The 27,711-nt window shown below is 47.1% G+C and overlaps 1 protein-coding gene across 1 annotated transcript in view; it reads left to right on the top strand.

Annotated features, from left to right (window-relative positions):
• The window catches only part of snd1 (staphylococcal nuclease and tudor domain containing 1), a 312,352-nt gene extending 285,351 nt beyond the window's left edge, over positions 1-27,001 (top strand). Inside the window, exons 23-24 of the mRNA XM_038996705.1 lie at positions 21,798-21,842; positions 25,891-27,001. Of these exons, the coding sequence (XP_038852633.1) occupies positions 21,798-21,842; positions 25,891-25,962 (117 nt within the window). The 3' untranslated portion in view covers positions 25,963-27,001. The remainder of the gene's footprint in view (positions 1-21,797; positions 21,843-25,890) is intronic.
• The last annotated feature ends 710 nt before the right edge of the window (positions 27,002-27,711 follow it).

Raw genomic sequence — 27,711 nt, 5'->3', positions numbered from 1 at the left:
ATTCAGTTTGGTGAAGAAGGCACAACAGCGCCTTTTTAACCTCAGGAGGCTGAAGAAATCCGGCTTGGCCCCTAAACCCTCACAAACTTCTACAGATGCACCATTGAGAGCATCCTGTCGGGCTGTATCACCACAGCTATTTCATCGTCTGCAACCACAGGGATCTCTAGAGGGTGCTGCGGTCAGCCCAACGCATCATCAGGGCACACTGCCTGCTTTCCAGGACATCTACAGCACCCAGTGTCACAGGAAGGCCAAGGACATCATCAAGGACATCATCAAGGAGATCATCAAGGCCACCTGAGCCACGGTCTGTTCACCCCGCTAAACTCTAGGAGGAGGAAACCGTACAGGTGCATCAAAGCTGGGACCGAGAGACTGAAAAACAGCTTCTATCTCCAGGCCATCAGACTGTTAAATAGTCACCACTATATATACTGTATTGTAGTCATGGATCATCCTATATAACTACTGCTGTACACACCTTTTCTATTCATATACTGTCCATACTGTCTACACACACATCATATATACTGTATATATACATATTTATAACATTGCTCGTTCTGATATTTCTTCATTTCTTTCTTTTTACTAGGTACTATTGCTTCACTGTTGGAGCTAGAAACACATGCATTTTGATACACCTGCGATAACATCTGCAAATCTCTGTACGTGACCAATACTCTTTTTGATTTGAGTAGACCCATCCCTTTAACTACCAGGCCCGTCCCTTTAACCTCTCTTGGGTACGTGAGACGTTAGCGTCCCACCTCTTCAACAGCCAGTGAAACTGCTGGGTGCCAAATTCAAAAAGAAATACTCATTATAAAAATTCAGAAAACAAAACATATTTTACATAGGTTTAAAGATTAACTTCTTGTGAATCCAACCACGGTGTCAGATTTAAAAAATGCTTTACGGCTGAAAGCATACCTTACGATTATTTGAGAACATAGCCCACTAGACAAATCATTACAAACAGTAACCAGCCAAGTAGAACAGTTACACAAGTCAGAAATAGAGATAAAATTAATCCCTTACCTTTGATGATCTTCATATGGTTGCACTCAGCAGACATTCATTTACTCAATAAATGTTCCTTTTGTTCGATAAAGTCTCTTTATATCCAAAAACCTCTGTTTTGTTCGCGTTTTCTTCAGTAATCCACAGGCTCAAACGCAGTCACAACAGGCAGACAAAAAATGCAAATTGTATCCGTAAAGTTCATAGAAACATGTCAAACGATGTTTATATTCAATCCTCAGGTTGTTTTTAGCCTAAATAATCGATAATATTTCAACCGGACAATAACGCCGTCAATTTAAAAGGTAAACAAGAAACACACTCTCTCGGTCGCGCGCATGAAAAAGCTCTGTGACACTTTAGGGTCCCCTCATTCAGACTGCTCTTACTTCCTAATTTTTCAGAATACAAGCCTGAAACAATTTCTAAAGACTGTTGACATCTAGTGGAAGGCATAGAAACTGCAATTTGACTCCTAAGTCAATGGGTACTGTAATGGCATTGAATAGAAAACTACAACACCAAAAAAACAACTACTTCCTGATTGGATTTTTCTCAGGTTTTCATCTGCCAAATGAGTTCTGTTATACTCACAGACACTATTTTAACAGTTTTGGAAACTTTGGAGTGTTTTTTATCCAAATCTACCAGTTATATGCATATCATATCTTCTGGGCCCGAGAAGCAGGCAGTTTAATTTTGGCATGCATTTCATCCAAAATTACGAATGCTGCCCCCTACCCTAGAGAAGTTATTAACTACCAGACCCATCCCCATAACTACCAGACCCGTCCCCATAACTGCCACGCTGCATCTGCTGTCTGTCTGCCAGATCAATGACAGTGGATAACACCACAATCAATGGGACCTTTTCCTCCTCACACTTTTGCACAGTAAACACTTTTTATCTTATTGCACTGGATTGGGACCTAATCTCTCTCTCTGTCTTTTACTGTCTGCATGTCCCTCTGTCGCGCGCTCTCTCTTACTCTCCCTTTAACTCTCTCATTTTCTGTATGTCTTTCTCTCTCACACATATACAGTTGAAGTCGGAAGTTTACATACACTTAGTTTGGAGTCATTAAAACTCATTTTTCAACCACCAAACTATAGTTTTGGCAAGTCGGTTCGAAATTCTACTTTGTGCATGACAAGTAATTTTTACAACAATTGTTTACAGACAGATTATTTCACTTATAATTCACTGTATCACAATTCCAGTGGGTCAGAAGTTTACATACACTAAGTTGACTGTGCCTTTAAACCGCTTGGAAAAGTCCAGAAAATGATGTCATGGCTTTAGAAGCTTCTGATAGGCTAATTGACATAATTTGAGTCAATTGGAGTTGCACCTGTGGATGTATTTCAAGGCCTACCTTCAAACTCAGTGTCTCTTTGCTTGACATCATGGGGAAATCAAAAGAAATCAGCCAAGACCTCAGAAAAAAATTGTAGACCACAAGTCTGGTTCATCCTTGGGAGCAATTTCCAAACGCCTGAAGGTACCATGTTCATCTGTACAAACAATAGTACGCAAGTATAAACACCATGGGTCCACGCAGCCGTCATACCGCTCAGGAAGGAGACGCGTTCTGTCTCCTAGAGTTGAACGTACTTTGGTGCGAAAAGTGCAAATCAATCCCAGAACAACAGCAAAGGACCTTGTGAAGATGCTGGAGGAAACAGGTACAAAAGTATCTATATCCACAGTAAAACGAGTCCTATATTGGCATAACCTGAAAGGCCGCTCAGCAAGGAAGAAGCCACTGCTCCAAAACCGCCATAAAAAAGCCAGACTACGGTTTGCAGCTGCACATGGGGACAAAGATCGTACTTTTTGGAGAAATGTCCTCTGGTCTGATGAAACAAAAATAGAACTGTTTGGCCACAATGACCATCGTTATGTTTGGAGGAAAAAGGGGGATGCTTGCAAGCCGAAGAACACCATCCCAACCGTGAAGCACGGGGTGGCGGCATCATGTTGTGGGGGTGCTTTGCTGCAGGAGGGACTGTTGCACTTCACAAAATAGATGGCATCATGAGGGAGAAAAATGATATATTGACGCAACATCTCATGACATCAGTAAGGAAATTAAAGCGTGGTTGCAAGTGGGTCTTCCAAATGGACAATGATCCCAAGCATACTTCCAAAGTGGAAATATGGCTTAACCTGTTTGGGGTGCAGCCCGACACCGGTACACTTATGACAACATCCAGCTCAAGTGCAGGGCGCGAAATTCAAAATATATTTTTTTTTAAATATTTAACTTTCACACATTAACAAGTCCAATACAGCATATGAAAGGTACACATCTTGTGAATCAAGCCAACATGTCCGATTTTTAAAATGTTTTACAGGGAAGACACAATATGTAAATCTATTAGCTAACCACGTTAGCAAAAGACACCACTATTCTTACTCCATCAGTTTTTTACTCCATCAGTAGCTATCACAAATTCGACCAAATAAAGATATAAATAGCCACTAACCAAGAAACAACTTCATCAGATGACAGTCTGATAACATATTTATTGTATAGCATATGTTTTGTTCGAAAAATTTGCATATTTCAGGTATAAATCATAGTTTACATTTCAGCTACAATCAGAAATTGCACCGAAAGCAGCCATAATATTTACAGACACCAACGTCAAATACCTAATTACTCATCATAAAACATTTCTGAAAAATACATAGTGTACAGCAATTGAAAGACAGGCATCTTGTGATTCCAGACAATATTTCCGATTTATTAAATGTTTTACAGCGAAAACAAAATGTAGCGTTATATTAGCGTAGCCACAATAGCCAGAAACACTTGGGCGCCCACGACCAGTTCACATGCACGACAGATATTAGAAATAGCATCATAAAATGTTTCTTACTTTTGGTGATCTTCCGTCAGAATGTTGGACAAGGTGTCCTTTGTCCAGAACAGTCGTTGTTTTGATCAGGAACGGCAAATATCCCTCTTCATTTAGCATGGGCACTTGCCAAGTGGCACGGATCACTCCAACGTCAACAAAGTCAGAGAACGGAACACGGCAAAACTCCCGGAAAATTTTCAATAATCTGATTAAACTATATTGAAAAAACATACGTTACGATGATATGGTCACATGTATCAAATAAAATCTAAGACGGAGATGTTAGTCGTCCATAACGAGAGCAAAACAGAAGGCAAATTCATGTCCTCTTTCGCGCGCTCCAGAAACAGGAAATGGACGGTCACGTCAAACAAAGAGCTTTAATTCCACCTCAGACCAAGATAAACACGGAAAATTTTCTCTCACCGCCTCTTGACAACCAGGGGAAGGTGTATGAAGTGTATGTAGACTCTTACGTATCACGCCCATGTATAGGCATGAAGTTGAACAGAGCATCGATTTCTGACATTCCACTTCCTGGTCAGGAAGTGTGCTGCAGAATGACTTCTGTTTCACTCAGAGAAATAATTCAAACGGTTTTAGAAACTAGAGAGTGTTTTCTATCCAATAGTAATAATAATATGCATATTGTACGAGCAAGAATTGAGTACGAGGTTTGAAATGGGCACGATTTAACTGGCTACTCAATACTGCCCCTTGCAGCCATAACAGGTTTTAAGGACAACAAGGAGGCCTACAAACCTGACTCAGTGACACCAGCTCTGTCAGGAGGAATGGGCCAAAATTCACCCAACTTATTGTGGGAAGCTTGTGGAAGGCTACCCAAAACATTTGACCAAAGTTAAACAATTTAAAGGCAATGCTACTAAATACAAATTGAGTGTATGTTAACTTCTGACCCACTGGGGATGTGATGAAAGAAATAAAAGCTGAAATAAATCATTCTCTCCTGTTATTCTGACATTTCACATTCTTAAAATAAAGTGGTGATCCTAACTGACCTAAGACAGGGATTAAATGTCAGGAATTTTGAAAAACTGAGTTAAATGTATTTGGCTAAGGTGCATGTAAACTTCTGACTTCAACTGTACATTCACCATCTTTCATCAAGAGAATATTCTCTTGTCAGCCACATTCACAGCATACTGTCACCACACACACACACAGACCTATCTGACACAAAAGTGATTCATTCCAGTCTATTAAAAACCATTAAGTTCCAGTATGGTCGTACAGACACCATCTTGGTGCTCGATCACCACAGTAAAAGTAGGCCAACCAAAGGCGACGACGTCAGATGACTGACTGACTCCCAACCCGTCTCGCACAAGCAGGCTGCGCTAAGCGAACACTGTCATCGAGCGAAAAAGTTCATTAGCTCTACAAGCTAATCATCTCCCCTTTTGCTAATTAACAATCAATTACAAAACACAGAAGCCTCTTGCTAATTATCAATCACCAACGTAGCATGAACCTCGTATATTATCCCTAGTCCTTTTCAATAGAACATTTGTTCTATAGTTACAGTTAGCTTCAAATGCTAACTCTCCCTTTTTTATTTTTAAACTTTATTTAACTAGGCAAGTCAGTTAAGAACAACTTCTTATTTACAATGACGGCCAAGGAACAGTGGGTTAACTGCCTAAAATGTACTTTTTGGTCCACCAGCCACTGTGGCAGGTAGATGGAAAAATTGATCAGCCAAAATATTTTTGCACCATAATTACCTAAACAAAAATACACGCGCTGATAGCCATGCTTAATGTTTCTAAAACAAAACATTTATTATTTTTTGTGACCCGAGAACATATCAGATGAGACAAAATGTTCAGGGTGGGAGGTTACCGTGGTAACCAGGCCACTGGAGTCCTGTCACGGGTCTGTGTGTGAGAGATTTTTGAGTAGACAATATCTCTTTGCATCAGTTGAAGCAGCAGACTCAAACTTCCATTTAAAAACAGCCAACCTTGTGAACAAAACAATGTAAATAACCAAGAAACACGAGGACAAAGTCACTTTGTAGACTTTCGAGTAAATTTGACCAACTTTTATGCCTGTGCGCAGCGCCTCCAAAAATGAATCATCACAGTGCACAATCTCTCCTGCCAGGCAGTGTTGCTTCATGAGGTGGGATATAGATTCATATTTATTTGTGTGATTAGCAGCTATGAAACAAAATGGCAGAAATACTATGAAAACAGCTACTTCAGCATTTTCTTCGCACGTGCTCATACTTGACTTTTTCACTTTTTATTCGTAAATGTAATGCCCGCACTGTAGAGCCAATTTACTAAACAATACCTAAATCTACCCGCATTTGGCGGATGTTCATTTTATGCCCTGTTTGGCTCTTTGTAGCGACATAAGCTAATACACAACACTCACCTAGCGCTTTGAGCTAGGATTGTTGTTTTGGCTTTGGTGTTAGCTCCAGTGTGTGTTTGTGTTATCTCCAGTGTTAGGGTCGCTAGCTCCAGTGTTTGTGCTGATGCAGGCATGTGAGTGTGGAGTGTGTGTTTTGGGAGGGAGGGAGAGAGAGAGCAGAAGGCAGCCTGTGGGAGAGCAGCTGTGATGTGGATGGAGCCTGAGAGTTTAGAGGACGTACACTGCTGCTTGAAGCCCAAGCTGAAGAGGGGTATGAGAGCTGGGGAACAGACCAACACTTGCTTTTAATTGCTGTGCTGTTCTGCAGATCAGAGGCCCCATGGGATCTGTAGTTTATTTCCCAACAGATTATTTTTGTTTTGGCCGTGTAGGTAAATTGCACTACTGTGAAGGGATGGATGTGCTGCCTCGTGGGAAATGTAGTGTTTTGGGGAGTTGCAGTGTACATTTTATTATGAGAGGACGGATGATGTGCTTCCTGGATAGTGTAGTTTCTTTGTAGGTGTTATATGGGGCGGCAGGTAGCCTAGTGGTTAGAGCGTTAGACTAGTAACCGAAAGGTTGTAAGATCGAATCCCCTAGCTGACAAGGTACAAATCTGTCGTTCTGCCCCTGAACAAGGCAATTAACCCACTGTTCCAAGGCCGTCATTGAAAATAAGAATTTGTTCTTAACTGACTTGCCTAGTTAAATAAAGGTAAAAAACATATATATATGGGTTACAGTGTAATTATTCTGTGGTGAAAATGCCTTGTGCAAGTGAAGTTACATTTTGGTGTAATTGTGCCGAGAGGAACAAATGAGGTGCTTTGGGGATGTGTAGTTTTTTCTATTGTGCTGAAGGCAGACATGATGCCCCATGGGAAATGCAGTTTCTTCTATTACAGGGTAATTGTGCGGTGGGGCATTGCTGTGATGCCTCATGGGAAATGTAGTTTCTTCTATCAGTGTAATTGAACAGTGGGGTAGAGATGAGATGCCACATGGGAATTGTAGGTTTGTCGGTTAATACAGCCGTCTGCCCTTATCAGGGAACAGCAGAGATAAATTGAGTACTCAATAGCAACACGGACTCTGGGGGGCTCCAAGGCCCTACAGACACACACAGAGAGACACAACCAATCACTCACCTATCATAGGCAGTAAAGATAGACAGTTCTGAGACATACAGGCTAACTCTTTTGTCGTGGTGTACTCAATGGCCTTTTGCAGTACTTTCAACCAACTTTGTCTGTTTGACAGCTTGCCATCGACCCCCTCACCCTAAACCCCCCATGGGTTCCTGTCATGTCCCATCACCCCCTCCCCCGCCAGTACACTGTGGAGTGTACAAAAGCATGCCCCTTCCTCCTGACTGTTCGATACCTCATTAACCAGTAAGAGTTTGTGTTGAACGCCTAATGGACACTTTTATATCGACCCTACCTCTCATACCCACACACACACACCGCCAGCAGCAGTGCTCTGAGGGCCTTGTGACTTGTCCAGGGTGACAGTGACACGCGCCACTAGCCAAGCTCTATTTCCCCTGGCCCGACCACAGACACACACACACTCCTGCCTCCCCCGCACCCTGGGGCCAGGAGAGGAGAGAGAGACAGAGGGGGGAAGTGAGGTTTGGAGAGTGGGCGTAGGTCATTTAAACTTCTGTCACTTCACAGTGGGTGATCTCATGGGGAGAGACAATACAAGAGAGAAATAGAACCAAAGTTGTACTGCTACTCTAACCGAGGTCTGCCCTCGTTTTCTGCCAACTCATCTTTAGCTATGTCTATAGGTTTTTTTTATACTTTATTTAGTTGTATCATAATCATTTAGGTTGGTTTATATGGTCAACATTTTCTTTCAGTGGAAAATGACCTACAAGAGACATGATTACATTGGTCTGTCTGTGTATTTTACCATCAAATGCACTTGTGTAGGTCAAATCTCGACGTTCTCGGCCTGTGTGTGTCTCTACCTGGTGTGTGTGTGTGGAGATGAAGTAGGCCCACATACCTTTTTAAAAACCTTGTTCACAATGTTTCTATCTAAGAGTTGGGCTGTGGTCGTAACATTTTGTCAGCCGGTGATTGTCAAGCTAATAACTGCCGGTCTCGCGGTAATTTACCGTTAATTAACATAAACATGTTTAGCATCTCCTGGCTTCCACACACAGCCTACAAGCCACTGATGCAGACCTTCAGAACATCTACATTTTTAAAAGTCTAATAAATCCATGTAATATAGCCTACACCATAACAGTAAATCCATTATTTATTTTAGACAGGTCTAAAGACACATGATATGAAGAAAATGTAGACTATTTCAGATGAACAGAATAGCATACTCTAAGTTGTCCTTATGTTAAGCCCTGATCTGGCTATCCTGTGGTTAATTTACATGCCAGCCAGGTAGGCTATACTCCTGTTGTAAAGCGAAGCAATGTGCTTAATATTAGGAAAGTTGAGAAATAAATATAGTAGGCATAGCCTATAGAAAGCTGACGGGATCCTCCTCTTTTTAATAGAGGCCATCACTCTATTTTCTCACACAATTACATAGCCTATAGAAATGTTGCAACATGAGCTCATGGGCTCTCATGAAATGTTTGATTAGATTTTTGATAACATTTGCAGTGATGTCAGAGAGGGACAATAGAGTGCTGAGTACCAGACAGTTAGCAATTTTTGTAGGCTACTAATAACCATCAGCAGCATCAGAGCTTGGAGAAGCTGAGTGACTGTGACTAAGCGGTCACGTGGAATTTGACTGCGGTCATGACTCGTGACCGTCGGTGTGACGGTAATATGGTCACCGTAACAGCCCTATCCCAGAGTGTATATGTGTGTGTGTATAGCCTATATAACGTGGTGCGTTGTGTGCCTGTACTCACGGAAGCCAGGTCCTCTGATGGGGCGCTCCTCTGTCGCTGGTCCTCCTTAACTCGTTGAACCATCGGTTGCGGGGCGCTGTCATGCCACGTTGTCCCCCTCGCTGCCTGAAAGCCCCCGACAGACCACACTGCTGGAGCTACCAGCATGCACCGGGGCCTGTCCCAGCATGCCTCACAGGGACTTCAGAGGGACACACACACACACGCGCGCATGCAGACACGCAGTCACACAAACACACACACACACAGGCAGACATACCGTACTCACACACACAGACATGCACAGATGGCACACACACACACACTCCCACACACAGCCTCCAGGGAGCAGTCTCTGACGAAGACTGCTGTGATTAAAAGAGGGGCTTTTCAAATCAAATCCATGTTACCAGGATGTCTGGAGAGACATGGGGAGAACACTGAGTCTCCTCTCGCCATGCACTATTCATTGGAAAGACAGACAGACAGTGGTGTGGTTCTCTCTGTGAGGGATATCACTTAAAGATGAACTATGCAGAAATAGCTCCACCATTTCCTGGTTGCTAAAATTCTAATAGTTTGCCTAATTTCAGTTTATGTGACAAAACAAGCAAGTCTACTGTAGAGAATCATTGTACCATCTAAAACACTGAAATGTATTTTCCATAACCAAAAATATTGTATTTTCAGCTGTTTGAAGCTGGTGTACAAAATTGAAAGTAAAAGACGCAAAAACTAAACTTAAGAATGGGAAGCATAGAAATAGCGCACATAGAACAGATATACCGCTTCTTAGACCTGCTTTCAATGAGAATGACAGATCTATAACTCCATTTCTTTGTGGATTTGGTTAGGTCGACCAAAAAAGTGACATCTTGCAGCTTTAAGACTAACACCCAGGACTGCAGAGTCAGACGAGCCTGGAAAGATCTACGAAGCGAGGAGTCGTTGTTATTCACAAGTACAGAGGCAGACTGTTCAGAAGATAAATTGGACTTGGATACCAGTTGTTAATCCATTGCTGACTATTCATAAGATGGAATACATTTGGTCTCTCTTTTTGCGTTTTGGGGGAAAGGGAGAGAGAGGGAAAGAGGGATGTTTTGCGGAGAAGGCTTCGGGTGTATAATACGACTGATACTTAGTGTTGCTAACGAGCGTTAACTTTGTTGTACAAAATGAAGAACGTTATTCCAGATTGACTATAATGGGGTTCTAAGGCATCACCTGCATTGAGTCAGACACTATGGTAATGAATGTACTCTCTGTACCAAGAACAGGATGCACATGATCTGTTCATCCTGAACCAGAACCACTCACACACCTCCTGCCAAAAACCTGCCATCTAGCACATTCAGACTTGCACCAAAACAACACCTGACCTTGCACTCCCACATACACACATGTAGAGACACACACACACAATCTCCAAAACAACAGCTGAGCGTGCACTCCCACATACACACATGTAGAGACACACACACACAATCTCCAAAACAACACCTGAGCGTGCACTCCCACATACACACATGTAGAGACACACACACACAATCTCCAAAACAACACCTGCGCTTGCACTCCCACATACACACATGTAGAGACACACACACACAATCTCCAAAACACCACCTGTGTATAGTGATCCACCAAACACACACACACTCTTACTTAGTCTTATTCTACACACTCAACACACTGACCACCAACACCATATTCCCACCACCTCCCAGTCTGACAGGTAGTGGCAGGTTGTTCACCATATTCCCACCACCTCCCAGTCTGACAGGTAGTGGCAGGTTGTTCACCAACACCATATTCCCACCACCTCCCAGTCTGCCAGGTAGTGGCAGGTTGTTCACCAACACCATATTCCCACCACCTCCCAGTCTGCCAGGTAGTGGCAGGTTGTTCACCATATTCCCACCACCTCCCAGTCTGCCAGGTAGTGGCAGGTTGTTCCCCAACACCATATTCCCACCACATCCCAGTCTGCCAGGTAGTGGCAGGTTGTTCACCATATTCCCACCACCTCCCAGTCTGCCAGGTAGTGGCAGGTTGTTCACCATATTCCCACCACCTCCCAGTCTACCAGGTAGTGGCAGGTTGTTCACCAACACCATATTCCCACCACCTCCCAGTCTGCCAGGTAGTGGCAGGTTGTTCACCAACACCATATTCCCACCACCTCCCAGTCTGCCAGGTAGTGGCAGGTTGTTCACCAACACCATATTCCCACCGTCTGCCAGGTAGTGGCAGGTTGTTCACCATATTCCCACCACCTCCCAGTCTGCCAGGTAGTGGCAGGTTGTTCCCCAACACCATATTCCCACCACATCCCAGTCTGCCAGGTAGTGGCAGGTTGTTCACCATATTCCCACCACCTCCCAGTCTGCCAGGTAGTGGCAGGTTGTTCACCATATTCCCACCACCTCCCAGTCTACCAGGTAGTGGCAGGTTGTTCACCAACACCATATTCCCACCACCTCCCAGTCTGCCAGGTAGTGGCAGGTTGTTCACCATATTCCCACCACCTCCCAGTCTGCCAGGTAGTGGCAGGTTGTTCACCAACACCATATTCCCACCGTCTGCCAGGTAGTGGCAGGTTGTTCACCATATTCCCACCACCTCCCAGTCTGCCAGGTAGTGGCAGGTTGTTCAACAACACCATATTCCCACCACCTCCCAGTCTGCCAGGTAGTGGCAGGTTGTTCACCATATTCCCACCACCTCCCAGTCTGCCAGGTAGTGGCAGGTTGTTCCCCAACACCATATTCCCACCACCTCCCAGTCTGACAGGTAGTGGCAGGTTGTTCACCAACACCATATTCCCACCACCTCCCAGTCTGCCAGGTAGTGGCAGGTTGTTCACCATATTCCCACCACCTCCCAGTCTGCCAGGTAGTGGCAGGTTGTTCACCATATTCCCACCACCTCCCAGTCTGCCAGGTAGTGGCAGGTTGTTCACCAACACCATATTCCCACCACCTCCCAGTCTGCCAGGTAGTGGCAGGTTGTTCACCATATTCCCACCACCTCCCAGTCTGCCAGGTAGTGGCAGGTTGTTCACCATATTCCCACCACCTCCCAGTCTGCCAGGTAGTGGCAGGTTGTTCACCAACACCATATTCCCACCACCTCCCAGTCTGCCAGGTAGTGGCAGGTTGTTCACCATATTCCCACCACCTCCCAGTCTACCAGGTAGTGGCAGGTTGTTCACCAACACCATATTCCCACCACCTCCCAGTCTGCCAGGTAGTGGCAGGTTGTTCACCATATTCCCACCACCTCCCAGTCTGCCAGGTAGTGGCAGGTTGTTCACCATATTCCCACCACCTCCCAGTCTGCCAGGTAGTGGCAGGTTGTTCACCATATTCCCACCACCTCCCAGTCTGCCAGGTAGTGGCAGGTTGTTCACCATATTCCCACCACCTCCCAGTCTGCCAGGTAGTGGCAGGTTGTTCACCATATTCCCACCACCTCCCAGTCTGCCAGGTAGTGGCAGGTTGTTCCCCAACACCATATTCCCACCACCTCCCAGTCTACCAGGTAGTGGCAGGTTGTTCCCCAACACCATATTCCCACCACCTCCCAGTCTACCAGGTAGTGGCAGGTTGTTCCCCAACACCATATTCCCACCACCTCCCAGTCTACCAGGTAGTGGCAGGTTGTTCCCCAACACCATATTCCCACCACCTCCCAGTCTGCCAGGTAGTGGCAGGTTGTTCACCAACACCATATTCCCACCACCTCCCAGTCTGCCAGGTAGTGGCAGGTTGTTCACCATATTCCCACCACCTCCCAGTCTGCCAGGTAGTGGCAGGTTGTTCCCCAACACCATATTCCCACCACCTCCCAGTCTGCCAGGTAGTGGCAGGTTGTTCACCAACACCATATTCCCACCACCTCCCAGTCTGCCAGGTAGTGGCAGGTTGTTCAACAACACCATATTCCCACCACCTCCCAGTCTGCCAGGTAGTGGCAGGTTGTTCACCATATTCCCACCACCTCCCAGTCTGCCAGGTAGTGGCAGGTTGTTCACCAACACCATATTCCCACCACCTCCCAGTCTACCAGGTAGTGGCAGGTTGTTCACCAACACCATATTCCCACCACCTCCCAGTCTGCCAGGTAGTGGCAGGTTGTTCACCATATTCCCACCACCTCCCAGTCTGCCAGGTAGTGGCAGGTTGTTCACCAACACCATATTCCCACCACCTCCCAGTCTGCCAGGTAGTGGCAGGTTGTTCAACAACACCATATTCCTACCACCTCCCAGTCTGCGAGGTAGTGGCAGGTTGTTCACCAACACCATATTCCCACCACCTCCCAGTCTGCCAGGTAGTGGCAGGTTGTTCACCAACACCATATTCCCACCACCTCCCAGTCTGCCAGGTAGTGGCAGGTTGTTCACCAACACCATATTCCCACCACCTCCCAGTCTGCCAGGTAGTGGCAGGTTGTTCACCAACACCATATTCCCACCACCTCCCAGTCTGCCAGGTAGTGGCAGGTTGTTCACCAACACCATATTCCCACCACCTCCCAGTCTGCCAGGTAGTGGCAGGTTGTTCACCAACACCATATTCCCACCACCTCCCAGTCTGCCAGGTAGTGGCAGGTTGTTCACCAACACCATATTCCCACCACCTCCCAGTCTGCCAGGTAGTGGCAGGTTGTTCACCAACACCATATTCCCACCACCTCCCAGTCTGCCAGGTAGTGGCAGGTTGTTCACCAACACCATATTCCCACCACCTCCCAGTCTGCCAGGTAGTGGCAGGTTGTTCAACAACACCATATTCCCACCACCTCCCAGTCTGCCAGGTAGTGACAGGTTGTTCACCAACACCATATTCCCACCACATCCCAGTCTGCCAGGTAGTGGCAGGTTGTTCACCATATTCCCACCACCTCCCAGTCTGCCAGGTAGTGGCAGGTTGTTCACCAACACCATATTCCCACCACCTCCCAGTCTACCAGGTAGTGGCAGGTTGTTCAACAACACCATATTCCCACCACCTCCCAGTCTGCCAGGTAGTGGCAGGTTGTTCAACAACACCATATTCCCACCACCTCCCAGTCTGCCAGGTAGTGGCAGGTTGTTCACCAACACCATATTCCCACCGCCTCCCAGTCTGCCAGGTAGTGGCAGGTTGTTCAACAACACCATATTCCCACCACCTCCCAGTCTGCCAGGTAGTGGCAGGTTGTTCACCATATTCCCACCACCTCCCAGTCTGCCAGGTAGTGGCAGGTTGTTCAACAACACCATATTCCCACCACCTCCCAGTCTGCCAGGTAGTGGCAGGTTGTTCAACAACACCATATTCCCACCGCCTCCCAGTCTGCCAGGTAGTGGCAGGTTGTTCACCAACACCATATTCCCACCACCTCCCAGTCTGCCAGGTAGTGGCAGGTTGTTCACCATATTCCCACCACCTCCCAGTCTGCCAGGTAGTGGCAGGTTGTTCACCATATTCCCACCACCTCCCAGTCTGCCAGGTAGTGGCAGGTTGTTCCCCAACACCATATTCCCACCACCTCCCAGTCTGCCAGGTAGTGGCAGGTTGTTCACCAACACCATATTCCCACCACCTCCCAGTCTGCCAGGTAGTGGCAGGTTGTTCACCATATTCCCACCACCTCCCAGTCTGCCAGGTAGTGGCAGGTTGTTCACCAACACCATATTCCCACCACCTCCCAGTCTGCCAGGTAGTGGCAGGTTGTTCACCAACACCATATTCCCACCACCTCCCAGTCTGCCAGGTAGTGGCAGGTTGTTCACCATATTCCCACCACCTCCCAGTCTGCCAGGTAGTGGCAGGTTGTTCACCAACACCATATTCCTACCACCTCCCAGTCTGCCAGGTAGTGGCAGGTTGTTCCCCAACACCATATTCCCACCACCTCCCAGTCTGCCAGGTAGTGGCAGGTTGTTCACCAACACCATATTCCCACCACCTCCCAGTCTGCCAGGTAGTGGCAGGTTGTTCCCCAACACCATATTCCCACCACCTCCCAGTCTGCCAGGTAGTGGCAGGTTGTTCACCAACACCATATTCCCACCACCTCCCAGTCTACCAGGTAGTGGCAGGTTGTTCCCCAACACCATATTCCCACCGCCTCCCAGTCTGCCAGGTAGTGGCAGGTTGTTCACCATATTCCCACCACCTCCCAGTCTACCAGGTAGTGGCAGGTTGTTCACCAACACCATATTCCCACCACCTCCCAGTCTACCAGGTAGTGGCAGGTTGTTCCCCAACACCATATTCCCACCACCTCCCAGTCTGCCAGGTAGTGGCAGGTTGTTCACCAACACCATATTCCCACCACCTCCCAGTCTACCAGGTAGTGGCAGGTTGTTCACCATATTCCCACCACCTCCCAGTCTGCCAGGTAGTGGCAGGTTGTTCACCATATTCCCACCACCTCCCAGTCTGCCAGGTAGTGGCAGGTTGTTCACCAACACCATATTCCCACCACCTCCCAGTCTACCAGGTAGTGACAGGTTGTTCACCAACACCATATTCCCACCACCTCCCAGTCTGCCAGGTAGTGGCAGGTTGTTCACCAACACCATATTCCCACCACCTCCCAGTCTGCCAGGTAGTGGCAGGTTGTTCACCAACACCATATTCCCACCACCTCCCAGTCTGCCAGGTAGTGGCAGGTTGTTCACCAACACCATATTCCCACCACCTCCCAGTCTGCCAGGTAGTGGCAGGTTGTTCACCATATTCCCACCACCTCCCAGTCTGCCAGGTAGTGGCAGGTTGTTCACCAACACCATATTCCTACCACCTCCCAGTCTGCCAGGTAGTGGCAGGTTGTTCCCCAACACCATATTCCCACCACCTCCCAGTCTGCCAGGTAGTGGCAGGTTGTTCCCCAACACCATATTCCCACCACCTCCCAGTCTGCCAGGTAGTGGCAGGTTGTTCACCATATTCCCACCACCTCCCAGTCTACCAGGTAGTGGCAGGTTGTTCACCAACACCATATTCCCACCACCTCCCAGTCTGCCAGGTAGTGGCAGGTTGTTCACCAACACCATATTCCCACCACCTCCCAGTCTACCAGGTAGTGGCAGGTTGTTCACCATATTCCCACCACCTCCCAGTCTGCCAGGTAGTGGCAGGTTGTTCACCATATTCCCACCACCTCCCAGTCTGCCAGGTAGTGGCAGGTTGTTCACCATATTCCCACCACCTCCCAGTCTGCCAGGTAGTGGCAGGTTGTTCCCCAACACCATATTCCCACCGCCTCCCAGTCTGCCAGGTAGTGGCAGGTTGTTCACCATATTCCCACCACCTCCCAGTCTGCCAGGTAGTGGCAGGTTGTTCACCAACACCATATTCCCACCACCTCCCAGTCTGCCAGGTAGTGGCAGGTTGTTCACCAACACCATATTCCCACCACCTCCCAGTCTGCCAGGTAGTGGCAGGTTGTTCACCAACACCATATTCCCACCACCTCCCAGTCTGCCAGGTAGTGGCAGGTTGTTCCCCAACACCATATTCCCACCACCTCCCAGTCTGCCAGGTAGTGGCAGGTTGTTCACCATATTCCCACCACCTCCCAGTCTGCCAGGTAGTGGCAGGTTGTTCCCCAACACCATATTCCCACCACCTCCCAGTCTGCCAGGTAGTGGCAGGTTGTTCACCATATTCCCACCACCTCCCAGTCTGCCAGGTAGTGGCAGGTTGTTCCCCAACACCATATTCCCACCACCTCCCAGTCTGCCAGGTGGTGGCAGGTTGTTCACCAACACCATATTCCCACCACCTCCCAGTCTGCCAGGTAGTGGCAGGTTGTTCACCAACACCATATTCCCACCACCTCCCAGTCTGCCAGGTAGTGGCAGGTTGTTCCCCAACACCATATTCCCACCACCTCCCAGTCTGCCAGGTAGTGGCAGGTTGTTCACCAACACCATATTCCCACCACCTCCCAGTCTGCCAGGTAGTGGCAGGTTGTTCCCCAACACCATATTCCCACCACCTCCCAGTCTGCCAGGTAGTGGCAGGTTGTTCAACAACACCATATTCCCACCACCTCCCAGTCTACCAGGTAGTGGCAGGTTGTTCACCATATTCCCACCACCTCCCAGTCTGCCAGGTAGTGGCAGGTTGTTCAACAACACCATATTCCCACCACCTCCCAGTCTGCCAGGTAGTGGCAGGTTGTTCACCATATTCCTACCACCTCCCAGTCTGCCAGGTAGTGGCAGGTTGTTCACCAACACCATATTCCCACCACCTCCCAGTCTGCCAGGTAGTGGCAGGTTGTTCACCAACACCATATTCCCACCACCTCCCAGTCTGCCAGGTAGTGGCAGGTTGTTCACCATATTCCTACCACCTCCCAGTCTGCCAGGTAGTGGCAGGTTGTTCACCAACACCATATTCCCACCACCTCCCAGTCTGCCAGGTAGTGGCAGGTTGTTCACCAACACCATATTCCCACCACCTCCCAGTCTGCCAGGTAGTGGCAGGTTGTTCACCATATTCCTACCACCTCCCAGTCTGCCAGGTAGTGGCAGGTTGTTCACCAACACCATATTCCCACCACCTCCCAGTCTGCCAGGTAGTGGCAGGTTGTTCAACAACACCATATTCCCACCACCTCCCAGTCTGCCAAGTAGTGGCAGGTTGTTCACCAACACCAACCTGGTATAGATGGGACCAGGGGCATCTATCTGGCATATGGAGCTCTGTGGGGTCATACAGTACTATTATTTCTCTCTCTCTCTCTCTCTCTCTCTCTCTCTCTCTCTCTCTCTCTCTCTCTCTCTGAAATACACAAAGCCTACCCCCCTATCCTATTTATTCATTTAGTTGAGATATTTGGTTCCGTATTCTTTTTGTTTATTGGCTAGTGATTCTCCTCCAGTGGAAGTAGAGACCGTGTGGTGGCTGTGAAAAGGGTCCTGAAAGGGATTTTCTGGAACAGCATATGGGCCCATATTAGGAGGATGCTAGGCACACATACACACACTGGCTTCCTGCTCTCACATACTGTACTGAAGAGAACAGCAGGAGACGGTCTGTCAGGAAGGCACCCCTTAGTTAAAGGACAAAGAGCTTGGCTAGCTGTCTGGCAGCTCCCTTTCATTCATATAGTAATGCCTCCATATAATCCCCTGCTATTGGCCAGGACCAAATATGAGGTCATTATTGAGATGGGGTTACTCTAAGAGGTCTCCAAAGCAGACGGTAGATGGAAGGAAATGACAAGATGATGGAATTCCATCTAGGGACTTTAACCTACATCAGTAGTCATGAAGGACACTGGGCACCAAAATACCTTTAACATGGCGTATCCTGACCCCTCCCAGCCACTCAAATGTCACCGGAGACCTCTGAAATAAGACATTAATGCTATTGACTAGGACCTCCATATGGTGACATCTGTTTGGTAAGGAGATATGTGAACATCTGCTGTCCCCTTTTCTAAATTCTCACTCTTAGTTAGCTTTGATTGATAGCTTATGCAGCGGTTGCAGTTTTCGACACCCCACGCACACACAGTCTCTCACACACACACACACACACACACACCACTCTCTCTCTCCAGCTCTCCATCACACACACTTTATCACACACACACACACACACACACACAAAGCTGTACGATCCAGCTGTACTGAAGTATGTTTTTCGTGTGTTCTGGGTTGCTATCAAATGAACCAGTGTATACCAGCTAGCTAAGCAATTATTCCGATGCAGAATCCACGCTCTGCAGTTTTCAACATCTGCTGTTCTCCTATATCTGTGTTCATTTCCTTGGCCAGGAGTCTCATCTGTTCTCCTGGTCAGTTATGATGCATGATGAAACCCTCTGTGGTTAATATGGTACTGTATTGAGTAGACTGTCTCACCCCCCCTTCTCCTCCCTCAGCCTTTGACTCACTCTCTTCCACTCTTCACCCTCTCACCCCTTCTCTCCTCCTTATCCGTCCCCTCTTCTCATCCCTTATTTTTCCTGTCCTCCTCTACCCCTTCCCCTCACTCCTATTCTCCCCCCTTCAACACCTTTGACCCCTTTCTCTTCCCCACTCCTCTCCCAATTCTCCCCTATCACCCATTTTCTCCTCTTCAACCCACCCTCCATCTTGTGTATCCTCCCTCCCCCCTTCTCCTCACCCACTTTTCCCCTGACTGACCCGAGACACACACTCCAAAAGCCTCCCCATCGATCACGCTGGCAGGAAGGAGCCAGAGCTGAGGCTGGGTTAGCTTGGGTTGGAGGAGAGAGAGGAGGGCTGGCCAGAACCATGTAGAGCTAAACCGCTCAGTCACAGTGCAGAGCACCGTCCTCGTTTGGAGCTTTTCAGCCTCTATACACACACACGGACAGACAATACCCACAGTCTCTCTTGACCATAACCGGACATTTCCTTTCTGTCTCCCTCTCTCATTTTTGCTCTTCTCCACCCCCTCCCTCCATCTCTCTCCCTCTCTCTACCTCCCTCCCCCATCCCTCAGTCCCGTCATGCTGTGTGTGTCCTGTGACTCATCGTCAGGCTCAGTCAATGGGGCTAAATAGACACTCTGGCATAATAAGAGGTCAATATGCCCAGCACTGCCTGTCTGCCGATTTTCTCTTTCTCTCTTTCTCTCTCTCTCTCTCTCTCTCTCTCTCTCTGTCTCTCTGTCTCTCTGTCTCTCTCTCTCTCTCTCTCTCTCTCTCTCTCTCTCTCTCTCTCTCTCTCTCTCTCTCTCTCTCTCTCTCTCTCTCTCTCTCTCTCTCTCTCTCTCTCTGTCTCTCTACTGTCTCTCTCTCTCTCTCTACTGTCTCTCTCTCTCTCTCTTCTGTCTCTCTCTCTCTCTTCTGTCTCTCTCTGTCTCTCTCTCTCTCTCTCTCTTCTGTCTCTCTCTGTCTCTCTCTCTCTCTCTCTCTTCTGTCTCTCTCTCTCTCTTCTGTCTCTCTCTCTCTCTCTCTCTCTCTTCTGTCTCTCTCTCTCTCTCTTCTGTCTCTCTCTCTCTCTCTCTCTCTCTCTCTCTCTCTCTCTCTCTCTCTCTCTCTCTTCTGTCTCTCTCTCTCTCTCTTCTGTCTCTCTCTCTCTTCTGTCTCTCTCTCTCTCTCTCTCTCTGTCGCTCTCTCTCTCTCTCTCTTCTGTCTCTCTCTCTCTTCTGTCTCTCTCTCTCTCTTCTGTCTCTCTCTCTCTCTTCTGTCTCTCTCTCTCTCTCTTCTGTCTCTCTCTCTCTCTCTACTGTCTCTCTCTCTCTTCTGTCTCTCTCTCTCTCTCTCTCTCTCTCTCTCTCTCTCTCTCTCTCTGTCTCTCTCTCTCTCTCTCTCTCTGTCTCTCTCTCTCTTTTATATATATATTTATATATATATCTATCTGAGCCGAAGCATCACAAGTCAAATCCTGTCTATCCAAGCCAGCCTAATCTCCCACACTTACACAAAGACTAAGGATGGGGAGAAAAATCACTACAGTTACATTTGACGATATATCATATTGTTTTGATAATATTATTTTTGTGCTAGTTGGCTGTAACTGCACACCACATCTCCAGTATTTTCCTTCATAGCTTGTTCTCCATCTTCTTTTTAAGTAGGAAGCCAATTTGTTTTCAGCACATTTACATGACTGATCAAACTTGTTTTCTCATGACTCTCTCTTGTTCCTCTGCCTCAGACATATGGTGAGCAATATGTTTGGAACAACAAATCACAGTATCGAATCGCAATACATATAGGATTGTGATCATTTTTATTTAACCTTTATTTAACTAGGCAAGTCAGTGAAGAACAAATTCTTATTTACAATGACGGCCTACCGGGGAACAGTTAACTGCCTTGTTCAGGGGTAGAACGACAGCTTTTTACCTTGTCAGCTCGGGGATTCGATCCAACAACCTTTCGGTTACTGGCCCAACACTCTAACCACTAGGCTACCTGCCGCCCCTACATAACATATCAGCACCTAAGTATCGTTTTAATATCATCATTCCCAGCCCTAACCAAGACCCAGACATAGACACACATATACAAGCACAATCTACTTCATTTACAGACCTCAATATCCTAGAGGATTCTGACTTCCTGACTCTATTCCCACCATTCACTGCTCTATCAGGGCCCTCGCCGACTAATCACCTGCCCTTGTGATGCAGTACAATCACAATACAGGTCTGATTTCATCACTAGTGTAGGCAGGTAGTGCGCCTCTCTTACCCTGCTAGCCTAACGCTGAAACGTGAATGCATTTTGATTGTAATTAAATGCTAAATAGGAAGGCTCTAAAAGCTAGCTCGCTGTATAGACGAGAGCCACTTGGCTTGATTGCTCACTGTTGTTAGCTGTTAGCACGTGGGCTAGCGGTTAGCATCCGCGTTTCCTATTGATCTGATGATGACCTAGCTGTTTTTGTTGTTACCATGTGCAATGCAGTGCTACCAATGAAGCCTGTCGACATGTGTATTATGAATGTATGGGTGGGAATGTGTTTTTCGGTGCGTGTTGATAGTCTAAAGTGGCGTCCTCCTCATTCATCTGCACTGAGCCGATTTTCAATGAAGGAAAGGAGACGAGTCGAGGAGGCTACGTTAGAGAGTTGAGATGCACCCAATGTGTTTCTCTCCACAGCATTCAGTCTGGTTTAGTTGCAACACTAATGCATGTTCTCTCTCAGGTGACGGAGTATCTCAACGGTCAGGAGTCTGCCAAGACTGCCAGGGTAAGTTTCTCTCTACCTCTTTACGTCTCTTGCTCCCTCTCTCTCTCTACCTCTCTCTCTACGTCTCTCTACCTCTTTACGTCTCTTGCTCCCTCTCTCTCTACGTCTCTCTACCTCTTTACGTCTCTTGCTCCCTCTCTACCTCTCTCTCTACGTCTCTCTACCTCCCTTATGTCTCTTGCTCCCTCTCTCTCTCTACCTCTCTCTCTACATCTCTCTACCTCTTTACGTCTCTTGCTCCCTCTCTCTCTACATCTCTCTACCTCTTTACGTCTCTTGCTCCCTCTCTACCTCTCTCTCTACGTCTCTCTACCTCTTTACGTCTCTTGCTCCCTCTCTACCTCTCTCTCTACGTCTCTCTACCTCCCTTATGTCTCTTGCTCCCTCTCTCTCTCTACCTCTCTCTCTACATCTCTCTACCTCTTTACGTCTCTTGCTCCCTCTCTACCTCTCTCTCTACGTCTCTCTACCTCCCTTATGTCTCTTGCTCCCTCTCTCTCTCTACCTCTCTCTCTACCTCTCTCTCTACGTCTCTCTACCTCTTTACGTCTCTTGCTCCCTCTCTCTCTCTACCTCTCTCTCTACATCTCTCTACCTCTTTACGTCTCTTGCTCCCTCTCTCTCTACCTCTCTCTCTACATCTCTCTACCTCTTTACGTCTCTTGCTCCCTCTCTCTCTCTACGTCTCTCTACCTCTTTATGTCTCTTGCTCCCTCTCTCTCTACCTCTCTCTCTACGTCTCTCTACCTCTTTACGTCTCTTGCTCCCTCTCTCTCTACGTCTCTCTACCTCTTTACGTCTCTTGCTCCCTCTCTACCTCTCTCTCTACGTCTCTCTACCTCCCTTATGTCTCTTGCTCCCTCTCTCTCTCTACCTCTCTCTCTACATCTCTCTACCTCTTTACGTCTCTTGCTCCCTCTCTACCTCTCTCTCTACGTCTCTCTACCTCCCTTATGTCTCTTGCTCCCTCTCTCTCTCTACCTCTCTCTCTACATCTCTCTACCTCTTTACGTCTCTTGCTCCCTCTCTACCTCTCTCTCTACGTCTCTCTACCTCCCTTATGTCTCTTGCTCCCTCTCTCTATCTACCTCTCTCTCTACCTCTCTCTCTACGTCTCTCTACCTCTTTACGTCTCTTGCTCCCTCTCTCTCTACCTCTCTCTCTACATCTCTCTACCTCTTTACGTCTCTTGCTCCCTCTCTCTCTCTACGTCTCTCTACCTCTTTATGTCTCTTGCTCCCTCTCTCTCTACCTCTCTCTCTACGTCTCTCTACCTCTTTACGTCTCTTGCTCCCTCTCTCTCTCTACATCTCTCTACCTCTTTATGTCTCTTGCTCCCTCTCTCTCTACCTCTCTCTCTACGTCTCTCTACCTCTTTATGTCTCTTGCTCCCTCTCTCTCTCTCTACCTCTCTCTCTTCGTCTCTCTACCTCTTTATGTCTCTTGCTCCCTCTCTCTCTCTACCTCTCTCTCTACGTCTCTCTCTACGTCGCTCTACCTCTTTACGTCTCTTGCTCCCTCTCTCTCTCTACCTCTCTCTACGTCTCTCTACCTTTATACGTCTCTTGATCCCTCTCTCTCTACCTCTCTCTCTACGTCTCTCTACCTCTTTACGTCTCTTGCTCCCTCTCTCTCTCTCTCTCTACCTCTCTCTCTACGTCTCTACCTCTTCACGTCTCTTGCTCCCTCTCTTTCTCTCTCTACCTCTCTCTCTACGTCTCTCTACCTCTTTACGTCTCTTGCTCCCTCTCTCTCTACCTCTCTCTCTACGTCTCTCTACCTCTTTATGTCTCTTGCTCCCTCTCTCTCTCTACCTCTCTCTCTACGTCTCTCTACCTCTTTATGTCTCTTGCTCCCTCTCTCTCTCTACCTCTCTCTCTACGTCTCTCTCTACGGCTCTCTACCTCTTTACGTCTCTTGCTCCCTCTCTCTCTCTACCTCCCTCTACCTCTCTCCCTCTTACTCACTTTTCTCTCCCTGTTTCGTACTAGCTCGCTCAACACAATACAAATTCAGCCTAGCTTTATTGGCATGACAGGGAAACCGGTGTTTCCAAAGCTGTAATTACAACTACTAGTAGAAGAAAGGAGCTCTCCTTCATTTCTCTGCTCCCTCTGTCTTCCTCTCCACCTGTCTGTTCTCTGAAGACATTACACATCTCATTGGCAGGCAGTGCTGTCCTAAATGGACACTGGCCCACAATCTGTGCAGGCCCACGCTGATGGAAAGAAAGCAAGGGATGGAGAGAGGGATAGATGGCATCCAGGCCTCTTGCCCGCCCCCACACACCCCAGGGTCCGCTCACAGCACAGAAACCAATCCAAACGCAGGTGGTTCTACCTGTTTAGGTACACTAGCCAATCGTCTAGTCAGATGACAGAGCATCTACAAAAAGTATCAGCCCAGTTTCATTATCCTTGCCATTACACCGCTCAATCCTAATATTCCTAGTTATACAGTAACTGTTTACTGTATCTTGCCCAAGAGCATAGCCAATGAACTTATATAGATTAGTTTGTCTAATCTTGGGGTGCTTGTTTTACCTGCTTTATGGTAAACAGGTGGCATACATTTATCCTCCTTAAACACGGTGACCTTCAAGAAGGCACAGTTCTCTCCAACAGCCAGTCACAAGACAAACACTCTCACTGCTTTGACATATTGTCCAATCACACAACGCCATGCTCAAACAATCGTCCAATCACAGGCAAATTGGTGTAAATTAGATGTAGTTCTCCAAAAGGCCGGAAGGAGTGACGAAGCATCGACGGAAAAGGAAAAGAAACAGGAAAGACAACATTGACGACATGGCAGCCGCTTCCTAACGATTAGCATGGGCGCTAATTGGCTGTGAATCGTCATGTTAACAGCTGATCACACGCTGCTGATGAGGAGAGGAGGGGGCCTTGGTTGGTGTCGTGAAACATCTCTCACACACACACACACACACAACTTATTGCGTACACACCTAGAATGCCCCCTCACACACACTACCACCACCCTTCCCATTGCGCGTCAAACGGAACGTTTAGCAGGAAATGGCTTGGATGCTTGATGAGGGATGCAGAGCTCAGCGGAATGGATTTAATGGAATAGAGGGAATAAACAGGGATGTGTCTGACGGGGATTAAATGATGATGCTCCCCTCATTCTCACTGGGGTGTGAGAGTACACTGATGTTCTCTCTATACCTCTTTACCTCTCTCTCTCTACCTTTCAACCTCTGTCTACCTCCCCCTGTCTCTACCTCTCTCTCTCTCTCTCTACCTTTCAACCTCTGTCTACCTGCCCTGTCTCTACCTCTCTCTACCTCGCTCTCTCTCTACCTTTCAACCTCTGTCTACCTGCCCCTGTCTCTACCTCTCTCTCTCTCTCTACCTTTCAACCTCTGTCTACCTGCCCCTGTCTCTACCTCTCTCTCTCTCTCTCTCTCTCTCTCTCTCTCTCTCTCTCTCTCTCTGTCTCTCTGTCTCTCTCTCTCTCTCTCTCTCTCTCTCTGTCTCTCTCTCTCTCTCTGTCTCTCTCTGTCTCTCTCTGTCTCTCTCTGTCTCTCTCTCTCTCTCTCTCTCTCTCTCTCTCTCTCTCTCTCTCTCTCTCTCTCTCTCTCTCTCTACCTTTCAACCTCTGTCTACCTGCCCCTGTCTCTACCTCTCTCTCTCTCTCTCTCTCTACCTTTCAACCTCTGTCTACCTGCCCCTGTCTCTACCTCTCTCTCTCTCTCTCTACCTTTCAACCTCTGTCTACCTGCCCCTGTCTCTACCTCTTCCTCTCTCGCTGTCTCGCTCACTCTCGCTCTCTCTGTCTCTTGCTCTCTCTCTGTCTCTCTCTCTCTCTCTCTCTCTCTCTCTCTCTCTCTATATCTCTTGCTCTATGTCTCTCTCTCTCTCTCTGTGTGTCTCTCTCTCTCTCTGTCTGTCTCTCTCTGTCTCGGGGGGAGGCTAAGTCTCCCATTTGAACTGAAGGTTAATGTGAAACTGTTGCTTGTCTATTTTATTGTCAGCTATTCACTAAGCGCTCATAGTCTTTTCTGTCTCATGTTTTATCTCAGCTCAACATCTGGCGCTACGGAGACTTCCGCGACGATGACGCAGACGAGTTTGGCTACAAACTAAAAAAATGAAAAACGCACGGCGCCATTCCAAAGACCAACGCGGAAGACGAGATGCACTCATTGGACGAGAAAAAGTGACAGAAAACAATTCAACGAAAATAAAACAAAGTAAAGGACAAGCATTGACTCTCTCTCTTCCTTTTATTCCATGTTCATCCTTCCGGTCCTCTCTCCTGCTACTCTGTGCATCCCTTCCTCCTCCTCCTCCTCCTCCCTCCTGACTCTGAAAGAGCATGCTATAGCTATGAACTCATAAAAACAGTGACTGTCCAATCCTTCCTCTTCTCCACCCTGCCTGAGCCACTACCAGTTGTTCTTATCATGTTCCTTCCCCCCCGCTGCAGAGCTCCGTTAATTGCCATGTCATCCTTTCAACACGTTTCCTGATTAGTGACGTCATGCGCCCACGTCAGCTAATCATGTGCATCGCTACCTTACCCTATCCCTACCACAGCCAATCCCTCCTATCCGTTGTACAGGAAAGGGGCTAGGCCTTGAGAAGGGGGATTTAAGCAGAGGATCCATTCACTTTTAATATTAACAGCTTTTTGCAGAGAGAAACGCTTCCTTAATGAATGACAAGAAATGAATAATGCTATGTTTTATGAAGTTTATTTTAAAAAGCTAGCTGGAGAGCCACACCAACCGGACAAGCTTATTTCTGTCCTTGATGTATACCTATGTCATATGACGTTTAATGACGTTTATGTTGGGAGTGTTTTATTCTCGTCTTTCTTCTCTCTCGTGGCCAGAACACCTTGACAAACAGCATTTTCTCATCTTCCTCCTCCCTCTTTCTGTAATGTTTACATATGATGGTGACATGATGATCTCTCTCTCTCTCTCTCTCTCTCTCTCTCTCTCTCTCTCTCTCTCTCTCTCTCTCTCTGTCTCTCTGTCTCTCTGTCTCTCTGTCTCTCTGTCTCTCTGTCTCTCTGTCTCTGTATGCCGTAGCAGAAACAGTGTTTGAATTTGTTTCCTTATGACAGCCCTTGTCGTTGTATTAAAAAATTCTGCTGAATAAAAATGAGCAAATGATTAAAAGGCATGTTGTTGTTACTGGAATGAAATCACCAAACAGTGAAAGCTGCTAGATTTCACCAAGGATTGTTAATGTCCTTAGCCTGGTGTAAACCAGACCGGATGCTGCGCTCCCCATTGAATCATGCTGAGCGCAGCTTTCAGTATGGTTTTACCAGGCTATGGCATCCTAGTTCTACTCAAAGGACTTAAAAGTACCAGTGCTACTTTTGGTAGGGCACCTCTTACATTTAAAAGACTCTTACACACCTTGATCTCATTTGCATCTTAAATAAGCGGTGTTGTTACCACAGAATGACACAGCACACGCGACTGTACTAGATATATTTTAACATAAGTGACAGATAAGTGGCTGGTTAGTGTCACATTTATTAGCATCAGTTCAGACAGTACGTAGGCTGAGCAACGACTCAAGTACAAGTTGAAGTTTTGACTACACAGCATTTTGAATGCAAAAATAAATGTACACCTTGGATATGTAAATGTTGCCATGCATAGAGTTTTGTGTACACATTTTATGATAATCTGTTCATAGCTCGATCACATCATTGTACAACAACTCTGGTCCTGGAGAACTGCAGTGGGTGCATGGTTTTGTTTCATGCCAAAAGTAACAACTGATTCAGCTATTAAATCCACAAAGTGTTCAATAGTCTTTAGTTATTTAAGAGAATTATCAGTTAAATCAAGTCTTTTAGAGCTACGTTTACATTTGTC

This window comes from Salvelinus namaycush, chromosome 6, assembly GCF_016432855.1.
Source record: "Salvelinus namaycush isolate Seneca chromosome 6, SaNama_1.0, whole genome shotgun sequence".
In the NCBI taxonomy this organism is placed as follows: domain Eukaryota; kingdom Metazoa; phylum Chordata; class Actinopteri; order Salmoniformes; family Salmonidae; genus Salvelinus; species Salvelinus namaycush.
Note: the sequence above shows the minus strand (reverse complement) of the source record. Positions and strands in the feature narration are given on the sequence as shown.